This window comes from Carya illinoinensis, chromosome 13, assembly GCF_018687715.1.
Source record: "Carya illinoinensis cultivar Pawnee chromosome 13, C.illinoinensisPawnee_v1, whole genome shotgun sequence".
NCBI classification, from domain to species: Eukaryota; Viridiplantae; Streptophyta; class Magnoliopsida; order Fagales; family Juglandaceae; genus Carya; species Carya illinoinensis.
In genome coordinates this window covers 3,948,525-3,974,934 of record NC_056764.1, presented here as the reverse complement: position 1 = coordinate 3,974,934, position 26,410 = coordinate 3,948,525, and the positions used below count along the sequence as shown (strand labels likewise).

The window sequence follows — 26,410 nt, the reverse complement described above, 5'->3', positions numbered from 1 at the left end:
CTCCGACTCCGACTTCCATGGGGGAAAAAACTCCGACTCCGACTCCGACTTGTCGGAGTCAGAGCGGAGTCGGAGCGGAGCCGGAGCGGAGTCGGAGTCGGAGTCGGAGTCGGATTTTCGGATTTCTGCTCAGCCCTAATAATTCTGATGATTATGATGGTGTAATCATAATCATCTCGCTCTCTTGAACTAGCAAACAAATCAAAGAGGAAAACGAGAAATTAAATAAATATCATTTTAAATAAAATAAGTAGAAGAGATAAAAATAATACTATAAATACAGACTCAATATCCAATCTTTAACTTTTAAATCAAGAAGATATGTATGCGGCTGTAAAGTTTTGGTCAGCCTATGAATGAAACTAATCCTTGGTCCTTGGAGTGCCATAGCCCTATCCATACACAGAAAAGTCAAGAATTTATATGAAAATATTGTGCATGGTGGTGTTCTAGTTTTTAGTTTCTAATTTCTTTGTTGGCTTCAACAAAACTTTAATAGGGGAGATCTTGAAAATATTTACTAAGGTCTATGGATACGAGGATTCTAAGATATTAGAACCAAGAGATTACGTTTTAAAGAAGTTAGTTTGGACATCAAAGATATTATACCTACATTTAAGATATGCCAATTATTTCTGAAAAAAAAAATGATATTACATAGTGTCTCTTTACCAAAAATATATGAATAGAGGTCTAACAAAAGCATCTGAAGAGAAATTTCAATTATTAGAGACACCGAAACCAAGCACTGTTGTAATTTAGTAGAAATGATGAGCGAGAAATGTGGATTACTAACCTCAGATTGTCGGAGTTGCTGCTGCTGCTGCTATCCATTTGCTCCTCTCTCCGTGTGTTGTCTTGGTTAAAAACTGAAATTGAGTGGAGAATGATCTGGTTCCTATATAACAGCTAGTATTATTATTTATAGGGAGCTCTCGTATTGGTTTGGACCTTTGTAGTATTACAGTGCTTTCTTTGAAGTTTGCAAGAATGCCATATTTTTCCAAAAAGGGACCCACGACTCCTATGCTTGTAAAGGTCAAAGTCTTGTATATGTTCTGAATGATCTCTGCGTGTCCGATCCCATTGAGACGGGGGGCGTATTAAACGGCTACTGTTGTTCATTTCTGTAATCACTTGGAATATTGACATGATTCCCTCAAGCCCACCCAAAGCAACCCTTTTCTTATTGGCATGCCTTCCATGTTGACATCACTGAGAAACCGGGCGAATTAAACGGCACTCTCAAATTCTTAGATTGATTTTAATACGAACCCGGAAAGTGCAGGGGTAGACACAGCTGTGTCTAAATTAGGGACCCACAAAAGCGTTGCTATCACGTCAATTTCTTGCCGATATTACATCCACTTATTTTAAGACCACGAATTATTCGGCTCTTGCCGTTTTATTCGCTAATCGATTGTTCTCTTACCACTGCACGTGCTATATATATATATACACACACATAAAATATAAAATATTTAGTTACAAGTATAATTACGTACTAATATCTGTATTAATGTAATAAGATTAATCAAAAAGTAAATTTTATTAAAAACAGAATTAATTTAAATTTTGAATATGAAGGAATCAGTATTGGTACGCAAGTTAGTACACGATTTTACTTGTATGTAGCAAAACTCATCTATATATATGTGTGTGTATTTTTGTAGATACAGTCATAGAGTATGTATATGCCACGCAATTTTCCTGAAAAGAATTGGTTTATTATTAAAAAATTAATTTTTTTACATAAATCCCTTATTTACTCACTCTTTATAAAAGAATTGTGCAATGCTTATGTACTCTACAACTGTAAGTATCATTTATCATATTTATATATTAAAAGGTCTCATGATCGGATGAGTTATCTTCCATCGACTCATTGAGTATAGGGGTATAACCAGTCCAATTTAGTCCAGTTTCAAACATATTTTAGAATCGAATCGGTATATATCAATTTTGAAACTTGAATAACCAATACTACACCGGTTACACCCCTAAACCGGTGCTTCCAGTTTTACAGGTTTGGATCCAATTTTTTCAGTATATTATATATATAGAATATATAATATGCTATATACCTATATATATTATAGTATATAACAATATAGTGATAATATATAGTTATTTATATAGGATTTTAAAATTTAATGTTATTTTAATTAGTAATTTAGCATATAATACAAGATTATTTTATATATAATTATATATATTAGATTCTTATTTTTAATAAAATAACAAAGGCGACTTTGCATATTTTTAGTAAAATTCTTATTTACTGATAATAATAATAATAATAATAAAAACCTTTCTCAGCCTATCTCTAATTACGCGCATGATCCCTTCCAGCCTGCCGTTCCTCCGCATCCTGAAGCACGGCTTCAATTGTTGAAACTGTGTTCATGAGCTTTTCAAGCTCGTTGTTGGCACTACGCAACATGAGTCCTTTCACAGCCTGGCCCCCCAAAGCCAAGGAGAAAAGCTTGATCTGCTGGCATTTTCTTGAAGGTGTATATTCAGAAGGATTGCTAAAATCGCATGCAGTTGTTGATCAAGAAAGATGTGTTTGCTGTGAATTGTAGGAGCTAGCGTTGCCTAATGTTCATACGAGCCTGCATGCATGCCGTGTTTAACATGGAAGCACATGATGATTTCAATTACATGACTTGTTATCATAGGATGAGAATTAGTCATCATCTAATAGTTTTTAGGAAAAATCATTTTCTACGTAATTAGTACTTATTTGAAAAAATTACAAAGTCCATGGATAAAGAAAACATGTGGATTGACGTACAATCTGGATCCTTGCACGACACAAGCCATCGCCTCTTACCCTACACTTCTACCATAAAAACATCATCAAAACCCTAATATTGTTCTTCATCAGAATCTGGTTCCACGTCTAAAATTTCAGGGAAGGGATCTTCCCCATCCAAATTAAATTCATCTCCGGCAATTTCCTCTGAAATAGTTGTAGTAGAAGAATTCATACCGGTGGTTGCAAATCCATCGCCTTTAGCCACCAAGTTATCATTGCTAGATGCAGATACATTGCCTACATGATCTGATGCACCACTGCTTGAACCAAATCTCCCAGGTATTATCCCTGAGCCCAAAGAACCTTCAATTGATGCAGGAGCAGTGGCATCTTTGGAAGACACAGGTTCCTCAACTCGTGCTACATTTTCTTCGAACTGGCCTGCCTCGACCATAATTTCATCATTGTTGCCTCTCATCCCATCTACACCAGATGCTGCTAGCTTCTGCCCCTCTGGAATTGTTGCACCAGAGGAATTATCCACGTAAAGGTTTTCTTCACCAGTAACCCCTAAAGCTTCTGACGGATCTTCATCATACCTCATACTCTTACATGGGACGCTGTCCAAAGCATCAGTTTCTTTGCCATTCTCTAGCCAGCTCTCATACAGGTCATCATCATCCGAATTGGGAATATTGTCTTTTATCCCCTGTATGCCACTTGCAAATGGTCCACTGTGCTTCAGGCTCCCGGAATACATATTTTCAGAAAATTTACGGTTAACTCCTTCAAAGGAGTTACAAGTGGCAGGGGAAGAACCTATGAGTGGAAGGGCTCGGGGGTGTATAAGCACCTCCAAGGCTAAAAGTGCATGGGCACAGAATTCTGCAAGTTTTGTTCCAGTTTCTTGCTTGCCTACAAACCATTTTTATGGATTATAGCAAATGGTTAGTAAAGAAAATTAAACATATTTTAACACTAACAAAGTCTAAGAGCAGCCAATGTACTTCAAATGCACACCATTGTCAAGCAAAACTACATTACTCTTTATGCATATCATCAAATAAAGCTTTTGCTCAGAACCTCAGCAATTAAGAGAACTAGATCATTGAGGATTATTCTCAACCGCTTGAAGCTTTTGTGTATGAAAGAGAGAGCAATTGAGCTCGTCACTGCATATCTTTTTAACCATCGTCTCCTTTGAATACAAAAGCAAATTTATATACTTCCAATACCTTCCCCACTGGCATAAAGCTAAATATACACACTTCTTTGGGCGCTGTGTCCACCTTGTGACCTCTGTAATCATATTTCTGGAATACAAGAAGCAACCAACACAGCTCTACAAAACTTAACAGCAAGGGCATGTTTGGTAAACTGACGACTAGTAGGAAAATGATAGAGTTGAATGACGATAATAGAGTACAAAGTACATAATAGAGTAAGTACTCCTACTCATTTGGCATGCTTCTGATATCTTCTGGGATTCCATTAGTTTTGTTGGTACAGGTGCTTGAGATTCCAAGTAGATGGAAAAAGATACCCTTTCGAGAAAGAATGATCCTTCCACTGGTCTAGATATTACATTGTTTAAACTGTGAGAGTGCCCATAGATGTGTTAATTACTTTCTGCGACCTCACTCTCTCTAGACTCTTTTCTGTTATCCAATCATTTACTAGATGACATTTTCCAACCCTTCCGTACAGTTTATCTGCACTACTAAAAAGACAGGATCCTTAATTGCTGAATATCGTAATCCTGAAGAGCATGATTGAGCTAATTGTCATATCAACATATTTGTCTGAATCAATTTGTAGAGCGAGTATTATCATTACCCATAGATATCATGATGATGATGATTAAAAAGATGATAAATTTGCTTACTTTTGAAGATAATTACCTCTCCGGAAAAGTTCAAGACCCTGGGCTAAATACGGGGGCCGGACATGAACTGAGGAAAGAAGAGATGCCAAAAGTGCACGTAATGCTGCAAGCTGAAAATCTACCCAAATAGAAGTAGGTTCATTGGGCTGGAAACTATGATTCTCCTCACTGGCCCATTTTCCTTCTAGAGAACTTGTTGCTGTGTTTATCAAAAGAAGATCGACATTTGATCGCCAAGATTCAGATCTCAAAGCACCACCCTGTAAAAATTTAGAACACTTAGTACTCATTAGTATTCATTCAAGGTTAGAATCAAGGTTTAGGAGGCAAGGTGCTTGAGTAAGGATTTAAATACTTTCTTCATACTCAGAACACAAATGACCTCAAATCACATATTTCTTATGTGAATCATAACTTAGGTGACTTTTTTTTTATTTTTTTATTTCGGGGAACCTCTCCAAGGCAGAGCCCTTTGGGCCCACCCCTGCAGAGTAAACCCCGGTCTTGTGCACTGCACCCTCAGAAGTTTCCCTACATGAAACTGGTTAAATCGTTAGCTTTTCACTAGGGGGTGTGGCCCCAAAGGATTATTTGCACCCATGAGGTATTAAACCTTGGACCTTGAAGGGATTGAGACTCCAAGACCAAGGCCTTCACCACTTGGTCTTGGACCGGCAAATAATTAATAGCAAATACCTTTTATGAGGAACAACAATTTTATTATGAAGATAGGTAACCTGTATGTGCAGGCTATATACTTCTTTCTTAAAAAAGTGATAATGATTCATGGCACTTTTTTAAGAAGCAATAATGATTCATAGCACAAAATAAGTACACAGGAAGATGTACAGGCAATAAATAGGCCACTTTCCCAACAAGAACTACAATCTAAGTTGAACCTCAAAATAGGTAAGAACGGAACCATTTTGTTTTCAAATCCAAGAACAGAGTTAATCTGCCATATCTTCCATTAAGCATTAAGCCCTATTGAGGTCTAAATTTTCTGTGCAAGCAATACATGGCAAATAGCTAGGAATACAAGTTTCTAGCCACCACATAAAATCGAAACAAGAACAATTTCGATGTAATTTCCAAAAGGTGCCTATCAAATTGCATGCACAAATACTACTCATTTTCTACTTGCTAAAACCATTTTACAAAATGGATTTTTTTTTTTTTTTTTTTGGTGGTGTGTGTGTGTGTGGGGGGGGGGGGGGGGGGGGGGGGGGAAATGGCTTCCACCAGAGCTTCATACACGAGATGTGCAGTTATGAGAATTATAATGCTATGGGAATCAATGGGATTTCATGTGCATGAAAAATTACAAAGTATCAATATCTTAATACTAATGCACGGTAAATACCCTGCTACACCATTCTTCACAATGCACATACCACAGTGAAAAGTGCTTCTAATGCCTCAAGTGCTGCCACCCTCACAGAAATTGGAGATATTGAATGGTTCTTTGGGGCTTCAACTTGCAAACCACCACGATCATGCTGCTCCTCAAGATATCCAGTAGTAGTTACATGTTTCCTTTTCCTATGGCTTGGCTGCAGCAGTGCTTCTGAAGAGGCCTTTGAGTTAACACTAGAAGTTGTGCAACCACTCTCTTGATGCAAATCAACAAAAGCATTGTCGATTACTTCCTGTGCAAGATATATGGCAACTCCTGATCATGATATGGCTGAGTATTAGTACAAACATGAAATGAGACTTCCATGGAAACAACAATGACAACTTTAGACCAAAAAAAAAAAAAAGCCAGAGAGAGCTCCATGCTCAAAAACAAGATGAAAAACTAGTAGAAGATCCAAGCCAAATATTAGATGCAATGGACATGTAAACGAGCCCAACCATGTTTACTTTTGATCTATTAGATGCAATGGACATAAAAGGAGTCCAACAAATTTATTTTGCGACCAAAAGTAAACAAGGATACTAGGATGATGCTAATCACTCAAAGACAAAAGGCTAAAACACACACACACTCCCAGGTGAACTGCATGGTGGAAGAGAAAAAAGGCATCTTTTGAGAGAGCTTCCTATTAATAGCACTAAGTCCATATTTTAAAATCATTGTTCTCTTTGATGTTGATCAATAGAAATTATCCATTGACCATACTGGCCCCTTTGGATTCACTACATTCTTGATTGTGATGCCGAGAGGAAGCCTGAGTATACGGCCAGTGCACTTGAGTTATTCCTCTTTGTTTATATGTTTTATTGTTCAATAAAAAATATCTTACCAATCTGAAAAGAGTATTCTTCAAACTTAGCTATGTAACTTTTGCTCTATGCATTAACTATGATTACATTTCCATATTCTAATACATAAATATGAAATATATGCATAACAGATTTCCCTTATGGCAAAAGAGATCATCTATGACAAACAGAAACAATACTGAAGCCATGATATAGGCCTCATCCACCTATAAGCCACAACAAATAAATGTTATCCACAGCAACACAAATAGATACACAACAGCAGGAAAAGAGCCAAACAAAATATCAACCTTGACAACAAGAAGACCAACTAAACTAGCACGCACAAACAATGCTCTTTTATATGTCCCGTATACTTGTGCTTTTGTCTATTCTTATGGTCAATAAAATTTTGTTTACTGCAAAAAAAAAAAAAAAAAAAAAAAAAAAAAAAAAAAAAAACAGGACCAAACTACCAAAACAGATAATACGACAAGTTAACTTTTTTTTAATATCCAAATTATTGTTAATAAACACAGCCACATTATAGAACTGACTGGTTATTGAGGAGCCAATATTTTGGTTATACCATGCCTAGATCTTTGAGCCGCCATCAATTTGATGAATCAACAGAAACATTACATGCTTAAGCTAACTTAAAATACTCTTTTTTATATGGAAGCCAATTCTATTCAAAGTGTTAAGGGGCGCAACCTAAGCATATAGTACAAGAGAGAGCACCCAACTAGGAAGAATAGGGAAAACAAAAAGATAAAAACTCAATATAATTTAGAAAGCCATGACCATTCGTAGAAAAGCTTCTGATGTAAAGAGTTCTTAGCATAATGGATCTAAGCTCATCCACTGTCTTTTGCAATTTTCAAAGTTCCAGGTATTATGTTTATTACACAAACACCACATTAGACACAAAATATTTATCTATCTTTCCTCAAATTTACAGCAAATCATCTGGTAGTGCTGAATAAGCAGAATAGTTACAAGCTTGCTGGTGTTGATTAGCAGAGATCTAAAATTAGCTACCATGAAAATTTTCTCATTCTTAACAATTTGAAGGATTCAATGCAAGTTTCAGGTAAGAAAGGTATTCAGCACGAACTAGTAATTTGTGGACAATGGAACAGGTGCTATTTGTAAGTTAGTCAAAGTATCTATGAAGTATTGATACCAGCTCACATGAATGTTGGGTTTGCTTTGCTTCTAGTTTCCCCAAGGTATGCCATTGAATGTTATGTTACCTTTTCTGGAGCCTCAAGGCTCAGGTAGGTGATTATTTTTGAGTTCAGGTAAATTTTAACATGCATCCCTGCTGTTACAAGGCTAGAAGTAACAGCATTCTCAGTAAAGATAACAGAATTCAAGCTTGATTGTGTGTACGTGCTTGTTATAAGAAGATGTAGATTTGAGGGTGCAAGAAGTTAAAGTGATTCAAATATCTCCAATATACGTCAAGTATTACATTCCGACTCATTAAAACTTAACACCGCCTGAACAGTTTTATAGTTCAGAATAACTTTGGAAATCTAAAACAGAGATTTGCAGCTGTGTACATAAAAGCTTCTCAGAAAATACATTGTCTTGCCATTGTGCAGTTCTGGAACAAGAGCACTCATTAAGAATGAAGAAAGAAAAGGGACTTATTTCGCTTTTTCTTGGATAGTTAAAGGTCATATAACAGATGAAATTTCTAAACTCACTGACCAAGAAGACTATTTTCAAAACACTGGCACTTCTCTGGTGACATGAAAACCATGAAGCTTGGTGATATAAACACACACACACACACACAGATTATTCAACAATCTACATACCAACACCCATGGAGATCAGCAATATCCTTGTTATTGAGTAGACCTTTATGCGTAATTCTGGCAATGCACATCTTTTAAAATATGATGTAATCAGACGTACAATTGAAGCAGCATGTGGTAATAGCTGACTGCAAATGAAAATAGTTATATAGGCAGAAAGTGAGCATCTACATAAAGAATGTTGAGACATTATCAGAAGCTTTTTAAACTATGATTAGAACCTTTTCTAGCAACAATCAAGCTTCAGCAGTAAAGCTAAGAAAGAATGTCCTCAACACGCTTTATAAATGGATAACTGTGCTTTTATTCTAGCTTTTCAGAGTTTTTGAATTGCTGTTTCTCTTGTCTACTTCCTATGTGCTAGGATTGCATCCCAAGCATTTCTCTATATATGTATATAAAACTCCGGTTTACCTGCGTGTACCCTTTATGACAGCACTGAGCAGCTCCAAACTATATGAGTGCAAAACTGGAAGTTCTGAACAAATGAGCTCTTGCTGCATGGAAGTCATGAAGGGCAATAAGGCATGTGGCAATGATCCATCCACCATCAGCACTCTCTTGACAAGGACTAATAACGATTGAATGGGGACATTTACCTGCTAGCCAAAATATACTATATATCTTAAAAATCCAGTATCTGCAGTTTTAAGATCATCTATCGAAGCAGGTCGATACCCTTAAACATTATAAGAAGTATGCCAACTAGATGCATTCCTATTTTTCATGAAAGCATCTTAAAAGAGCTAATAATAACCTGCACAGGGTATGAACTTGTGAGCATTGTACAACAGCAGAGCATCAATGTAGAGACACTGGAGATTAATAATCTCTCAGACCTCCTTGTGGGATTGTCTGAGACTTCTCCTGGCAACGTATGACCCCCCAAGGGAGGTGGCGGATCCTTTCCTGGTGGAACCAATAATCTCCCAGCTTCATTACGTGTAGTTTCTGCAACATCTGCAACTTATCACTTACAATCCTACGACCAGAAACAGCACAGCCAAGATTGCATTCAAACTTACCTTCTTCTAGACCTTGGAAGGTATCATTCAGATGGGCATTAATCAATAATAAGATCTTCTGCATCATTAAGGACCAGCTCTCTTCATCTCCTCTCGATTTTGGCAATAATGCTAGGCAATGAGCAAGCTTCTGATTGTTGAACACCAAATAGATTCAGAACCAAGTTTGCTTACAACCAATAGTTTTCTTGTTAAGTCACGTGAAAGATACAGATCATACAAAACAAAAACAACCATGTTACCTTCAGCATATCAGCACTGCATTTTCCTGACAAAAGTTTTGAAGCAATTGCAGTTTCCGTCTGCAAAAGTATTTAGTACTCACTATGAATGAATCAACAAGTCAAATCTAAGGGTTTTGTAAAGGGCTAGACGTCCAGTAAAAAGGAAAATTGTTAGGCTTTTAACACATAAACCACAATGAAAGCTGATATAATAGGGTTTATCTCCATCATGTCACTAAATTTATACATTATATAGGACATATGTCCAGTTGCTAAATGGAGTTCCAGTAGGCTTCTTCCAGAGTTCTCGTGGATTGCGACAAGGGGATCCTTTGTCACCTTTTCTGTTCGTGATAGTTATGGAGGCTCTAAGTAGGATGCTCTCGGTTATGGTTGAAAACGGACTCTTAAAAGGGATTCCGATTGGCAACACGGACAGGGAAACTATTATCATCTCTCACCTCCTGTTTGCAAATGATACACTTATACTATGTGAAGCCGAGCAAAATCAGATGCAAGTGTTAAAGATTTTACTCTTTTGCTTCGAGGCCGTCTCCGGGTTAAAGGTGAATTGGGAAAAATTAGAGTTGGTGCCCATAGGGGAAGTTTCTAATATTCGCCAACTAGTGAGAATGATGGGGTGTAAGATATCTTCTTTCCCTATGACTTATTTGGGACTTCCTTTAGGGAGTGCCTTGAGGGTGTCTGCGGTGTGGGATTTAGTTATCGAAAAAATAGAGCGAAGATTGGCGGGGTGGAAGAGGTTGTACTTGTCAAAAGGTGGAAGGACTACATTGATAAAGAGTACACTCTCTAACTTACCTACCTACTTTTTATCTCTTTTTCCAATACCAGCAAGTGTGGCGGTTCGTATTGAAAAGCTCCAACCAGATTTCTTATGGGGGGCTTGGGGGAGGAGTTCAAATTCCACTTGGTTAAGTGGGAGCAGGTGTGTCGTCCTATATCAGGGGGAGGCTTGGGGGTTCGAAACCTAAGGATGTTCAACCGAGCGCTATTAGGCAAATGGCTTTGGAGATTTGCCAACGAACATGATTCTCTATGGAAACTAGTGGTTGCGAAGAAGTATGGCGGTCTATGGAGGGAGTGGTGTACTAGAGAAGTAAGGGGAGCTTATGGTGTGGGGTTATGGAAACATATAAGAAGAGGATGGGGGGTCTTTAATCAACATGTAAAGCTTCGTGTGGGCATGGGTTCAAGAATCAAATTCTGGAGAGATGTATGGTGTGCTAGTAGGGCCTTGAAAGACTTGTACCCTCCTCTATTCCAGTTGGCTAGAGATAAGGAGGCTTCAGTGGCAGAAGTCATGGAGTTAGAGGGGGGTCAGATTCTTTGGAACATTAATTTTAGTAGGGCTGCACAAGACTGGGAACTAAGTATATTTGAGGACTTCTACAGCCTCATATACTCCATAAGACCCAATGGCCAGCAAGAGGATGTGTTGAGGTGGTCTCTAACAGACAAAGGTATTTTTTCTGTTCGCTCTTTCTACAAGACCCTCACCCAGGAGCCCACCTCTCCTTGTCTCTGGAGAAAAATCTGGAGAAATAAGGCTCCTCCTAAAGTATCATTCTTTGTGTGGACTACATCCTTGGGAAAAATACTTACTACAGAGAATCTGAGGAAAAGAATGATCATTATCGCGGACTGGTGTTGCATGTGCAGAAGAGGGGGAGAGTCGGTCGACCATCTCCTTCTACACTGCGATACGGTAAGGGTCCTTTGGAATGAGGTATTCTCACGACTGGATATGGCTTGGGTTATGCCTAAAACTGTGGAGGTGGCACTGGCTAGCTGGTCAAATATAAGGGGCAGAAAACCAATTAAAGCTATCTGGAAGATGATCCCTCTATGCATCATGTGGTGTGTATGACAGGAGCGAAATGAGAGGACCTTTGAGGACCAAGAAAGATCAATAGAGGAGCTTAAACTTTTATTTTTCAGAACACTTTGTAACAGGGCTATTGCTGTGGATTTTGATGGCATGGCCATGCATGATTTTCTTGTCTCTAATGCGCCTACCTAGTTAGGGCGTTAGAGTTGTAATACTGGCTTTGCCATTGATCAATAAATTTGTTTATTTATCAAAAAAAAAAAAAATGTCCAGGCAACCATTATTGAATTGCCAATTATCTACAGTCCGAAGTATATGATTCTAATATGAGGTGCTACTGCTTTAAGGGGTTGGACGTAGTAGTGGGTTTCAATGGTGGGTCGAAAAAGGACGAGGGAGGGCGGGGGGTGGATCCTACGGGTTCGAAGGCCTCAAGTGCATCGGCAAAGGGCGTTTCAACACCGTCACAGATAAGGTCGTTTGTCCATGCTAGTGTCACTCAAGACATCGGCAACGTGTAGTCCATGCCTCCTAAGGGAGCAGTAGGCCCACAGTCACCAGTTGCAAATGGGGTTGGTAATGTGGAAGAAACAGTCGAGCCTATTTTTACAAATGGGGGTAATAGAAGGTAGGGCTTCCCCTACCTGTTCTATTCCTGAGGGAGCAATAAGGTCTGATAAAGTGGAACTACAAGGATCGTCGGGGGTGGAAGCAAATATAAGCAATGTCATCATCAATGGAGGGGAGGAACCTTTTATGGTGACAAAAAAAATGGACAACAACCATTTAGCTGTCGAGGAGACTCGAGATTTGAATGCAGGATATGGTGGGAAGGAAATTATGGGTTTGTCGTTGGTGCCTATTGTGGAGGAAGGCTTAGAGTTAGGAGTGCAGTTGGGTACTATGTCTGGGGATAATGTTGCTCCCCCGGTTTCTCTTCCTCCATTAAATGATATAGCGGATTCACCATCAGATTGGGTTCTTAATAAAGTTAACGGGTTTAAGCAACTAGTGGGGATTTCAAATGATACATATCAAAACCAAATTAAAGCACTACTCACAGCGATTAAGGCGAGCCACGAGCTTGAAACCAAATCCAGTATCAAGAAAAGAATGGAATTAAAGTGTCTTTCATGGGCAATTAACTACGACACTAAGGGAGGTAGTTCAAGTTGAGGGAAGGCTAAAGGGAGGGCATTGTGAAAACGGTCTTGTAGAGGGATTTGAATTAGTTGTACGGAAAACAAGGGGTTGGGGTTGGGGAGGTGTGTTCCATTCCAATTCAGGTTTGGTGTATTTTGGATAGTTTTCCCGGGCTATTGGGTCATTCGGGGCACTCTAGTATGGGTTAGGTGTTTTCTTGTTTACGTCCAGTGTACTTGGTTACTCCTATTGATATATATAATATTTTACTTATAAAAAAAAAAAAAGATTGTACAACACCGAATCTGAAACGGAACAACTATAACAGATATGAACCTTGCTTTTCTTTCATTTAAAAGATAAAGGAGTTGCAAAGTACTTTAGAATATGGTGTCAATAATTCAATCTAGATCAGACTATCCAAATTACTTACCTAGGTTCCACTAAAATGGGCAAATTAAAAAACTTGGTATGTATTGGGATGCAGCCTTTTTCAACATTTTTTTATATAATTGAAGATTTTATTTAGAAAAAGAAAAAGAAAAAAAGACTTACACTGTCATAATGACTTGCACTCTCATAATGACGATGTATGGAAGATGGAAAGTAAGTTATAGCAGTGCATATTAACTGAACTGCTCCTTCCTGCATGCGCCAGTATGGAGATGATAAATGAAACTTGAACACAGAAAACTAGGTCACATGACATGTTATGATGGGAACATCAATGACAAACAAAGATTGTATCTTCATAAAACCTGGTAAACCAAGTTTGCAGAAATTATTTATTCACATATGCAGAAAGGATCTTGAAGTAGAAAAGGCATCTCTGATCCCAACTAATTTTAAAAAGAGGCTTTTGCTGTGAAGTTTACCACGGTGCATACATATGTGGGGAGTGTGGGCCCACACCCACATGCGTACGCATGAGAGAGAGAGAGAGAGAGAGAGAGAGAGAGAGAGAGAGAGACTATACATAAGCTCAAACACAAATTTTTTTTTATAATGCAGAACCTCACCAAGACAAGGTCCTTTGAACCACCCATCCCTGGATAGTAAATCCAGATAAACAACCCAACCCCCAGAACTGTGTATTAATTTACAGAAGCTCTCAATGCAGAATTGAACCTAGCTACAACTCAACCCAAGCTCGCCCTTTAACCACTAAGCTGGACCCTAACTGGTTTCAAACACAAGATAGCATCAACCTTTATGTTATCTGTCTATATAGATGGTAGCAACATCCTATGGACTCATCAATATCTGGCAATATTACTGATATGCATTTGATACTCAGAAAACACAGGGACAAAAAGGCTTCAAGCACACAACACCCCTCCTAGCCAATTATTTAATGATTCTATCAAATCAAATTTCACTTCCAGTGTTGAATGTAACAAGAATCATGACACGATGAGATAAAAAAATAGTGTTAAATGACAATGAAAGAGCTTGATTCAATTGTCAGAGGAAATTGCTTAATTGAAAATTTTAAAAGAAAAGGAAAAGTGTGAATGCATGGATTTTCCCAGGCAAAGCCTGAGGCCTGAAGCAATTTTTGAACGAATGCTACTTACCCATATAGCCTCTGAACTATCATAATTTAGCAGCTTCAAAACTGGTTGAACGAGTTTCATGAAATGGGAAGTCCCATCCTTCTTTTGATTTGGAAATCCACCCAATCTAACCCCAGGGAAAAAAAAGGCTAAACAAGTTATGAAACTCACAATATCACTAACAGCTACAGGCTATAAGCATAGCAGACTCACATCAAGAACTAAGTTACAGTTTGGAACAAACAATTTCTTGGTATATAATTATATAAACCAATATAGGGGCCATGCATCGGTTTTATGCCAGCATTCTCTGGGGCATTTTGCCTTTTTTTTACCAATAAAAATTTGTTTACCGATAAAAAATATATATATATATATATGCCAGCATTCTCTGAAAATTATTACACAATAGAAGTTAGACCCGATAACCCAGTGGGGAGCCCCATAAGCCATTACCTTTGATTTGAAATCTAAGAAGGGCAAGTAATATTTCCAAGCTAAACACATTCAAATTGACCCATCAATACGACCACGTACTCACATTCTCATTAGAAAACATGTTAAGGGTGTTCCCATAATTCCAACATCCTATTCAGAAGACTTACAAACCTCATCAAGAGTTTTGAAAAACTCAAGCTCCAAAAAATTGTAAATTAGATGCACTCCCAGAGGGACAGCTTAGCAAGATTGAATTCAAAATCAATACTATATGAATTTCATTCATGTTTGGCTTGTTTGAAGTTTCATCATTTATGCGTAAAACAATTGTTTATTTGTTAGCATGTTGAAAGGGACATCTTGGAAGACATCAGAGAGGTGAGATTTGGAATCTTGAGTGGTATGAACTACCGATGTTAAAGCAGTAGTTTCTATTCCAGAAATTTTCTCTATGATTGGACCTCAGTTACTAGCCACCTTCATTGTGGGAGATTTTGAGTCTCTTGAAGTTAGATGTTAGTATTTTCTGCTTGGGCGTTTCTCTTTTATACTTCCTATGTTCTAAGGTTGCACCATCATATAAAAAACTCCTTATAGCTCTTAATTAGGTATATTCTCTTGTATACTTCCCGTGTACTTGGGCTATGCCTATTTTAGTATCAATAAAATTTCTTGTACTTATAAAAAAACTCTTAAAGATTCAGTGTCCACCATCATATAAAAAACTCCTTGTAATCTGAATGTATACACAATCCACCAATTCCATCCGACTCCAAAGCACGTTGTATGACAGTCACAGCTCAAGACAAAAAATATTTTTTTGATAAGTAGCTCAACTGCTCAAGACATAAAATATATTTGTATTATGATTTTATGCTGGGAAAAAACGGGAGATCTAACCTTGTGAACATATCTGACAGCGAGGCACAAGAAGCCACCTTCACAAAATGAGAATCTGCTGGTGACTGTTTAAAACAAAAGATATGGTAACATATTAATAAAGGAATTTTAGAAATTTTATGACTTTTTAACTTTAAGCATTTAAATACAAACAAAATTTCAGCAATTTAAAAGACAAACTACAATCTTCAACTGCAAATTTCTCATAATTTTTTTTTTTTTTTTTATGACAGGGGAACCATCCCATGGCAAAGCCCTTCGGACTCACACATGGAACCTAAACCCCCAAGGAGACTAGCACAACAACCCACCACCATGGCCTCCCACTTAAATCGTAGTTTGATCCCAGGGGGAATCGAACTTGTGACATGGGGCTCATGCACACAAGTTCGCCATTACCAATTGGGCTACCCACGGGTGGGTTCTCCCATAATTTATTACTCTATAAAAGACTAGAAATTTATTTAGCATTTTTTTTATTGTTTTCTAAACCACATATTTCAGATTACCAATCTCAACAGGTGGGTAGAAGCTCATTTCCATACCATATAAGTCATATGAAAAAAAAAAGTGTATGCGTACAAAATAGAAGCAAGATGGTAACAAAAGATATGGAAACATAAAAAAAAGTGTATGCGATAGCCTTCCTGGCTTTGTTTAGTATATAGAGCTATAGAATGCTTAGATAGCAGAACATTTGCATATTTCCGATAACATGCTGGAATATTACATTTATAAGATCAGTGCATGATTGAGAGGTGAAGTTAATCTCTTCATCCTTTAGTTGTATTTATTATGTTGGGTTGAGAGGAGGTGGTGTGGAAAAAATCTGTTGGATTCCTTCCAAATGAGGGACATTCAAGATCCAATCTTTTTACCATGTGTTAAACCCTCAAGTTCGCTCTTTGTTTCCTTGAAAGTGTGTTTGAAGAAATAGAGCTCCTTTGAAGGCCTCATTTTTGTTTCAAAGGTAGCTTTAGGGAAGATTTTGATGTTTGGATAATTTGAGAAAGAGGCAGGTCATAGTATAGATTGGTGTTGTACATGTAAGCAGAGCAAGGAAATGACTGAGCATCTTTTGCTTCGATATGAAGCAGCCAGGGAGTACCGATATCCATCTTCCATTTTTTGTGATGTGTTGAAGACTTTGTGGGATGAGGTTTTCACTAGGCTTGGATTTGCTTGGGTGATGCCCAAGAGGGTGGTGAATCTTTTGGCCTGTTGGAAAGGGATTCAAGGAAATCATCAAATAGCTGCTGTTTGGAAGATGGTACCTCTTTGTCTCATGTGGTGCATTTTTTCATACTTTGTTGCTTTGGGCTTTGGTTATTGTCATGGATGGGATTAGCCTTAATGATTTTTGTTATGTTTTTCAGCTTTAGCTTGTAATTAGGTGTTTTTCTTTTGAATACTTCCTGTTTACTTGGGCTATGCCTAAATTACATGATTTTAATAAATTTCTTACCTATCAAAAAATAAAAAAAATAAAAAAATTTGGGGATCGAGTGGATCTGGTGAAGCCAATTTGGATTTCATTGCAAATTAGAAGTTTGAAGGATGGTACCTTATAATGTGGTGTATTTGACAGGAACATAATGCTCAAACCTTTGAAAAGTACAAGAGATTGATAATAGAGTTAAAAGCCATTATGTTCAAATCCCTTTATGTTTGGATGGTTGCAACTCTAGCTACTCTAGTTTCTAGAATTCATTGCAATTTGTTCCTTTTTCTCTTCTATTAGTAGTGTTTGTCCTCTTGTAATTCCTATGCACTCGGGTTGCATCCCTCTACACTCTTGATAAAATTGTTTCACTAAACAAAAATAAGAGCAGTAACTTTGGATGGCCATAAGACACTAATATGACAATTATGGTGCATGATAAAACTTTTTTTTGATAGGTAAACGGTAATATTAATACGAATAGGCAAAGCCCAAGCTCATTTACCTGAATAAATGGCAGAAGCTTGTGGAACCAACCATCATATGATGCCAAGAAACGATCAGAACTGCATTCTTGACAAGTCACACCCAGTAAGCAGATTCCTGCCCAGCATTTATCTGGCTAGAAAGGAATCATACAATCCGATGAGTACTTATCTGATGATTATTTATAGCCTTTTGGTAAAATGAAAAAAGATATAGAATTCATCTTTCATTTCCATTTCACATCGTATGGACTATTCCTATGGTAACCTGAAGAAAATAATTATCATCCAAAACATAGATTTTGCATTGCTCCATTCAACGACATTGATCCCATGGCATCCATTCAACTCTAAATCTAGCCCTCTCAGCATTGATAAAAGGTTGAGAATCCACCATTAGTAGAAGCCTAATATATTCACCAAGTGCACTGCAAATAATTTGATAAAATTCATTAATGCAATTTATATCCATCTATTCTTTCTTTCACCCTGAAAGTTCTTAGAATCTCTCACATATATTTTACTTTCTTTTACATTAACATACATATTCCATGTTCATATATAATCTCCTCTACTTCAAGCAAATATGGCCGACATGGAAAATGTTAGGATGTCATTTGAGAATATACGCTTTTGAGGAATAGCTACAACCCATCCACCCTAAACATGGTAAAGAGATAAATTCGGATGCAGTTGGATGCCCCCATTGCAATCGAGGCCCTCCCATGCATTTCACAAGCCAGAAGTAGGACATCAAAGAAAATTGGAGCCCACACTGCTGTCACAGTGTCAGATAATTCCAGCTCAAAAAACCAATGGATGACACCACTGAGACCTTCGGTTTCTCTTATACCCCTATTGAAAGGTTCATACAAACGCAAGTTACTTTTTAAATCGTCCCAACTTGCTTCAACTCAAAACGAACATTATCCAACCAATTTTTCTAACCCTTGTACAAATACAGGACTTACACCAATTGAGCCTTTAGGGGGAAAAAATCATAAAACCCATTTCAATTAATCACAAAAACTTAAGTAATAACTATAAATATAATCACTTTTCAAAATATAAGTAAAATTTAAATAGAAGTTTATTGATGAACACCATAGCGTGAGAGACGAGCAAATCCAAGCGCTCGACCCATGAATCGACGGCGGATTTCCAGTTCTCGATTTGCTTTCGATTCGTAGATTCAGCGAAGGAGGACTCGGAGAGGAGCCCGTGCGTCTTGATCATCGAAACTACGGTGGAGAGCCCGGCAGGGTTCCGAAACGGGTGCGTCTCGTCGGGTAAGTCCTCTTTGATGAGCGTTCGAAGGAGGCGGGGCTTCAAGGAGACATCGTACATGTTCTTGACGTGATTGAAGGCCGCCATCGGAATCGAATTGAAGCTCGAGCTCTGAGATGCCAAGAGAGGGTATGCGTGAAGGGTTTAAAGGGCTTTCCGTTAAACCCTAGATTTGGTAGCCGTTGTTAAGCTCGCGACGTGTTGTAAAATTAGTGGAAAAACGATGTCGTATTGTAAATTTAGATGCTTGACTAGTTATTCCCCACCAATATTATTTATAATAATGCTAAATACAGCTAAACCGATAACTTCACCCACTCTTTTTTAAAATGAGTGATGATCGTTATTAAAAATTAATTTTTTATATAGATATTATATTTACTTTTTTTTAAATATATATATATAATATTTACATATTTTATGATTTTAAATATCATTTTTCTTTATTTATTAGACTCCATAAATTAATATGAGTAAATTAAATGCTCTTTTTTAAATAATAAAGAATATATTTATTTTTTTATTCCTCATATAATGTCGTGTGCCGTTGAAATCTAAATAGATACATCAATCACTTAATTAACTAGTTCAAGAAAAAATATTAAAAATATTCGCTTTAATGTGGGAGTCCTATCATATCAATAAGACACGGGTTATGGCTTGATATAGATTTGTGCAAAATTAAAAACAAAAAATCATGTAGATGTTGGCACACGTGTTTTTAGAACTTGGTCTCATTAATCATATCTATCAATTTTTCAATATTGTCTTTTAACTTGTCATATTGGCATGTGATCCTAATCTGCATTCTGTATGACCAGCAATTGTTGATTCTACTCGAACTTTAAAAACAACAATTGAGTTGAGATGAGATAAGATAGTTTTGATTCAGAAATGAGATTGGATGATTTTAGATGAAATATAAAAATTAAATTAAATATTATTATTATTATTTTGATATTTGAAAATATTGAATTGTTTATTATATTTTGTATGAGAATTTAGAAAAGTTATAATAATGAGATGAGATGAATTGAAATGAGGTGAGACCTCCCAATCCAAATGAGTTTAAATGAGTTTGCTATAAACCAATCATGCATATAAAGATAAATTAAATTCAATATCTTAGTATAAAAGGATGTAAGATGGTGGCCAATTTCAAATAAAAAAAAGAAAACCATATAACTTTAAAGAAAAATTCTATTTGCAATTTTTACTTAGGGATTGAATGTGCAGACCCTTTATTAAAAAAAAATCATTTTAAGATAAATATTTTAATAATTTTAATAATTTTTAAATATAAAAGTACTTATACCTGTATTACAATTTTCAAATAGAGATTATACGTAGCATTGTTCAATTTTAAATAACCGAATTTGAGAAATTTAAGTGAAAAAGATAAACATTCTCTCACTCGAAATCGTATAAGATCTTGTAAGAATTTGAGAGGATCAGTTAATTTTCAATGCGAAGTTTGACATATAATCTAACCCCTCGACACTACCAAGGTTTAGCATTGCCATTGGCCCATTAACATTCATTAGAAGAAATTCCCATGACCATAAAGAAGCTCGTTTAGGTAAAACTTTTGACCTAAAAAAAGGGAAAGACATAATAATGCAATGCATGGTGGGTCTTCAGTTGGCTTTGGCTCCATGATCGTCACTTTAAAATCTTTGTTGACATTGACAGAAGCAAAAACAAATCATGTCATGGCCTAAAGTCCCCGTAACTCTCGGCCTCAAAGCTTCTTTGCTATCATTAATGTCTGTATTTTGACCACCGAACCAACCACCTTCCCTCTCTTTCAAATCAACACAACACAATATAGATGAGGTACGATAATTAGTGTAAAACTTGTGTTCCTGTAGAACGCAAGACTTTGTTCCTGTAAAACTCTATCTAACATTAGTAGGGAAGAGCATAGATACCGGTTACTAGATACAAAGGCAATGAGTAAAAAGAACATGATACATGGGCCCACCGTAGCGCAAGTCATGCCTTAATCGAGCACTTCTAGTCAGCATACTGCCCTTCGAACTTAAGATGCTTCTTCGTTCGGAAACTTCGTCGCAAGCCTCTCCCTGGCTTTAATGGCTAAACCAAAGTTTCATCTCCTCTCCCTGTTTTTCTTCCTCAACGTCTTGCTATGCTTCTTTCATGGTGAATGTTCATCGCAGCTTGACCTAGAGGATGAGCCGTGGCTCAATGAAGAAGATGATGATGATCAAGTGGTCATGGTGCAAAGCCACCATAATTCTAGAAATACATGTGACTTCTCTATTGGTAAATGGGTTTATGATCAATCCTATCCTCTATACGACACAAATTGTCCATATCTTAGTGCTGCTGTGACTTGCCAAAAGAATGGACGCCCGGATTCTGACTACGAGAAGTGGAAGTGGAAGCCCCAAGGTTGCTCTATTCCAAGGTACAAGTGAAAAAAGAAAATGTATTAGCTAGTTTTCATGGTTTAAGACGTAGAGATGACTATATGATGTAAATGAATGTGGAAAAGGTTTGTGATATATGCCAAAGCTAAAAAGCAAAACACATACGATATTTTGCATTTTGTCTATATTGTCGACATCTCAATTTTTCATTTTCTTTCTATGTTACATCATGAAAAGGAAAGCAATCTAATTTGCTATTACCCAGAAAGATTATTCCCTGCTGAAACTCTATGGAATCACTTATATGGCTGATTACATCCAGCACACAACCAATATAAAAAGTTATCAAAATTCATAGAACGCTTAGTGCGGTAAGTTCAAAATTCAGGGCATCACATTGTTCTCAATCGAGAGTTAGCTAAGATGTTTTACCTTAAGCCAAATAGAAGAATCGAAAGATATAGTACATATATACTAATGCTTTGCCTCCACGGTACAGGTTTGATGCATTGGATTTTCTTGGAAGGATGAGAAAGAAAAGAATAATGCTGGTAGGAGATTCTATAATGAGGAATCAATGGGAATCCCTTGTCTGCTTGGTGCAAGGGGTTATTCCAACTGCTCGGAAGAGGGTGATCTACAATGGTCCTTCCATGGCCTTCCATGCTATGGTAATTATGTTAATTAACCTTTTGAGTCAGTACATCTAAGCCTATGATACATCATTGTTGTAGAAGGTTCAACTTAATTAGTTATTCAATTTTACCTCAAATCAGCACAAGTATAAAGTAGTATAAATCTTCACATACAGGATTTTGAGACATCAATCGAGTTTTCTTGGGCTCCACTTCTAGTGGAATTGAGAAAAGGGCCTGAAAACAAGAGGGTCTTGCATTTGGATTTGATTGAAGAGAATGCCAAGTATTGGAGAGGCGTTGATATTCTTGTTTTTGATTCAGCTCACTGGTGGACTCATTCTGATAAATGGAGTTCGTAAGACAAATTTTGCAATATTCTTTCCTTTTCTCACTTCATCAAATTCTTTGTTCATGCGTTGCATTGATGTGTGTTGGTGAGGCTGTAAGAGGGAATAAGAAATCTCAATTCATGATTCTAAATGAGGTTTATAAATAATTTTAGGTGGGACTATTTCATGGAGAGAAATAATCTATTTAAAAGCATGAATCCAATGGTTGCATACGAGAAAGGACTCACAACATGGGCTAGATGGGTCGATCTAAATCTAGACCCTCACAAAACCCAAGTCATTTTCCGGAGCATGTCACCTAGACATAACAGGTATAATGAAAATTCTACTCCAAATATTCTTGACTTTCTTTCTTTATCTAAGAAGTCATTTTGAGCAGAGGTGTCCTTTTTTTTGGCAGAGAAAATGGATGGAAATGCTATAATCAAAAGCAGCCTCTAGCTTTCTTTAGCCACCAGCATGTTCCTGAACAGTTGCTAGTGTTACAAGGGGTATTGAGAAGGATGAGATTTCCAGTATATCTGCAAGATGTTACTACCATGTCAGCTCTTCGGAGAGATGGGCATCCTTCTGTGTACAGAAGGGCAATGGCCCAAGAAGAGAAGCAGCGTCCAAGGGACTTTGCCTCAGGCTCTGACTGCAGCCACTGGTGCCTCCCTGGGGTACCTGATATCTGGAATGAGATGTTGAATGCCTTGCTCAAACAAAGAACTTTGTAAGAAAAGGTAGGTAAAGTCGTTAGAATCACTGATCTGCATAACTTGGGTTTGTTTTGTAATCTCTGAGCCTGTGATGGTTACTCATGGCATTGTATCTCATAATCTTTTATGACAGTGTGTTAATCCGTGTGATGGAGGAACTTCCTCCGACCCAGTTTGAAGAAAACTCTAATAATGCTCTATTTGTCTGAAAAACGACACTAATTTCCAAAATTGAACAATGCATTATATTTTAGAAATACTAAAAGTTAGTCTTTAAGAATGTTTATGCAGTAATGTATAAAAATAAACAAAGAAAATAAAGATGTTTTAAATAAAACTTTTTCAAGGCGTATTCTTTCAAATAAAAAAGGCTAGAAAGAGGATATTTTGGAGCATAGGATACCAGCTACCTAAGTTTTCCAGAAAAGGAGAAAAGGGGGAAATATGTATTAATAGTAGGCCATTTTGCAATCATATTTTTTGGCATTCACTTTTTGCAATGGTTGCTGTATACATCTCTTAAATACCGGGTACCTAACACAGTGCACGCAAGAATGATGGTTAGTTATGAATTGGAACGTGCACGTGCTCCAAATTGTCTTTGAAAGCCATGGCAGGAGAATTGGTTTTTCATCATAGTTTTTTAGAGGCCATGACCAAGTCTGAAATGATGACTTCTGGTCTCTGGTGGTAATTGGGGATGCTTTTTCCTTTATTTTTCCACTGTGGGAGAAAATTCCCTGCCGATGGTTCTGAAGACCATCCAAGTTACCCCCAAAACACTCTTAAAGTCTATATTCCTATAATCCATTATTGCTATTGAATTTAGAACCCCTACTCTTATGTTGCTGAAAGATCTGCTGGAATTCTTCTGTGAAAAGTATCAAATGTAAAACAGATTTTGAAAGCATAGTACTTTTACAACGACATGGCTAACTTTTTTCCCTTTCCCACGGTGGATGCAAAATATTGTTCCCCAAATTCGGCCTCCTGAACAGATGCTTTCTACAATATTTTTGTGAAAGAATTGTCATGTAGTCCGCATCCAGGAGAAAAATAAAGCTAGAAACTAGTTGAAAGAACCTGCACTAATGGAATTTTATTATAAGTCAACGACAAATATCATCAATACATGTATGCATGAATTGCTACAATCTAACTTAGCTCATAAACCATGCAGTGCCACACTTTATCAAATTTTTATCAAAAATAAGTTGACACAACTGCAGTCCACCCTCTAGCTTAATCAGTGGGGAACAAATTTCCTCCTCAATTTGGCGATCTCCCTAGCACTCAATCCAAAAGCCTTCTCCAAAAGCTCTTCTTTGATTCCGGACCCAAAAATTGCAGTTGGGATTTTCTGCAACCCTGGGTTCTGGCTGTTGAAACTCCCCAAAATACTCGCTGGGGTATCTCCAACATTCATCTGGAAGTGTAGCAGACCTCTAGGGAACACCATGACCTCTCCTTTCTCAACCACTTTTGCAAAAATCCTGTTACTTGTATCAACAAATCCCGAATAAATCCTCCCCTCCAGCACAAACGCAGTCTCGGTTGCTCTAGGATGGAAATGTGGCACGTTGATACCACCAACATCAAAGTCTGCTCTCACAAATGACATGCCAAGCGTGTTTAAACCTGGAAAGACATTTGAATTCACTGGCATGGCTGAAAAGCCAGTTTGGCTGTAGTTTCCAGGATATTTTATGCCTGAGAATGTGAAGTCTTCCACAGTAACGGCTGATGAGTTCTTGCATGAGTGATTACTGTTTGCTGATGATTTGGGGGCTACGCAGAAGTCCAGAACTGGATCTGGGTCTGAAGCAAAGACTACATGGCTGTGGAGGAGAAGAACAACTAATAAAACTGCCCTTTTCTGCATCATCCTCTACTCTCTGTTATTGGATCCAAAGACTTCGATTTGTTGGAATTCCAATAGCTCTATATGACAAATTAAATACAGGGAACATGCACAAACAAGTAGCAATGTAACTGTAAAAGCAAGATAAAACTTGTGGAAACAGCTGCATCAAGCAGGGAAAATCTTAGGCTATAGCTAGCTGAAGAAAGAAAAGCTATTCTTTCTGTATTTATAGAAGTGACTTTTCATGGTGTACTTTGCTTGAGGATAAAGAGAGGTTAGGTTCAAAAGAATCAAAAGATAGCATCTATCAACACTGGTTTGCTTTTGCCTTTTGATTGTTTCTAGCTAGTGGGGGAATTAGTTGAAGTGAGATTCAAGTTCAACTGTGCTCATGGCTTAGATTATTGCACGAGGCGTATATTCAAAGACAGAAAGCTAACAAATCCCACATCCCTAAACACTGTTCAATCTTTATATTGTAAACTTGACCAAAACCCGAGAAACTCCAACTGCTACGAAGGGAAAACGTTGACCGTTAAATGTTCATTAAGGATATATAAAGGCATGACACGAGTTTGTATACAGCTTAGCTTGTGCACATGGTTTGATCTCGACTTTTGCGCTATTTTAAGGGCCCTCGTAAACGCACATTATCCCAAATCAAGAATAGAGAATTACTTTTTTTCCTGGTCTTGAACAAGTAACATTGGTCATTCTTAAAGCTTCTTTTTTATATTTTGGATTGTGTTCGCACAAGGATGAAATTATATTTTGGTTATTAGGAAGTGGGATCAATGATTATTAGAAATTGTTTGGAAGGGACTCAATTCATCCAACTTAGAATGATTGCAAATGACCCAAAAAAAAACCCAAGGCCAGACAAAGGATCGATTTGGTATGCTTTAACCGCTGTCGAATCACTAATCAGGTACAAAATAAAAATAAGAAATAAAACTACTACAAACACAAAATAAATCCGCTAACTGATATAATTTCATAGAATCCATTAGATCTAATTTATAATAAAAGTAATAATAAAAGTAACTTTACAATCTGACGTATCACATCAAACCATACAAGTTTGTGGATTTACTTTTGTATAATCCATTTGTTGATATAATTTTATGAAATCCGTTAGATATAATTTATAATAAAAGTAATAATAAAAATAACTTTACAATCTGACGTACCACATCAAACCATACAAGTTTGTAGATTTACTTTTGTATAATCTATTTGTGAATAAAATATTTTTCAAAACAAAAGAAAATACAAGTATTAAGCAGAGAAATGGAACAAGAATTCTCGTAGGGCATTAGAGATCATCTGGAAGGCACTTCCAAAAGTTTTCCCTTCCAACGAGGTTCTAATTTTAAATTAAAAATGAAAAACAAAAACAAAGACTTGAATATACCGATGCTTGCTGGCAG

General features: G+C 37.1%; 3 protein-coding genes across 4 annotated transcripts; 1 reads left to right on the top strand and 2 right to left on the bottom strand.

Annotated features, from left to right (window-relative positions):
• Nucleotides 1-2,707: 2,707 nt before the first annotated feature.
• On the bottom strand, nt 2,708-19,208 carry LOC122292015 (proline-, glutamic acid- and leucine-rich protein 1). Of its 2 annotated transcripts, none has more exons than XM_043100168.1 (13): nt 18,852-19,208; nt 17,768-17,884; nt 15,822-15,886; nt 14,505-14,610; nt 13,483-13,572; nt 9,951-10,010; nt 9,709-9,838; nt 9,441-9,634; nt 9,098-9,282; nt 8,684-8,811; nt 6,041-6,318; nt 4,663-4,906; nt 2,708-3,676 (listed from the first exon to the last, which is right to left on the bottom strand). In XM_043100168.1, exons 1-13 carry the CDS (start codon nt 19,119-19,121, stop codon nt 2,871-2,873), a joined length of 2,673 nt encoding a protein of 890 aa, XP_042956102.1. In that variant the 5' UTR covers nt 19,122-19,208; the 3' UTR covers nt 2,708-2,870. The 2 variants fall into 2 exon arrangements, with proteins under 2 accessions (XP_042956102.1, XP_042956103.1); XM_043100169.1 differs by having other exon boundaries at nt 17,768-17,880; nt 18,852-19,031.
• A 1,735-nt stretch (nt 19,209-20,943) lies between these two features.
• Nucleotides 20,944-23,329, top strand: LOC122292012 (protein trichome birefringence-like 36). Its single transcript, XM_043100163.1, has 5 exons — nt 20,944-21,465; nt 21,927-22,098; nt 22,239-22,420; nt 22,568-22,726; nt 22,816-23,329. Exons 1-5 carry the CDS (start codon nt 21,128-21,130, stop codon nt 23,132-23,134), a joined length of 1,170 nt encoding a protein of 389 aa, XP_042956097.1. The 5' UTR covers nt 20,944-21,127; the 3' UTR covers nt 23,135-23,329.
• Nucleotides 23,330-24,189: 860 nt separating this feature from the next.
• LOC122292014 (germin-like protein subfamily 3 member 2) lies at nt 24,190-26,071 on the bottom strand. The gene has a single exon (XM_043100166.1). The coding sequence runs from the start codon at nt 24,999-25,001 to the stop codon at nt 24,363-24,365; it is 639 nt and encodes a 212-aa protein (XP_042956100.1). The 5' UTR covers nt 25,002-26,071; the 3' UTR covers nt 24,190-24,362.
• Between the last annotated feature and the right edge of the window lie 339 nt (nt 26,072-26,410).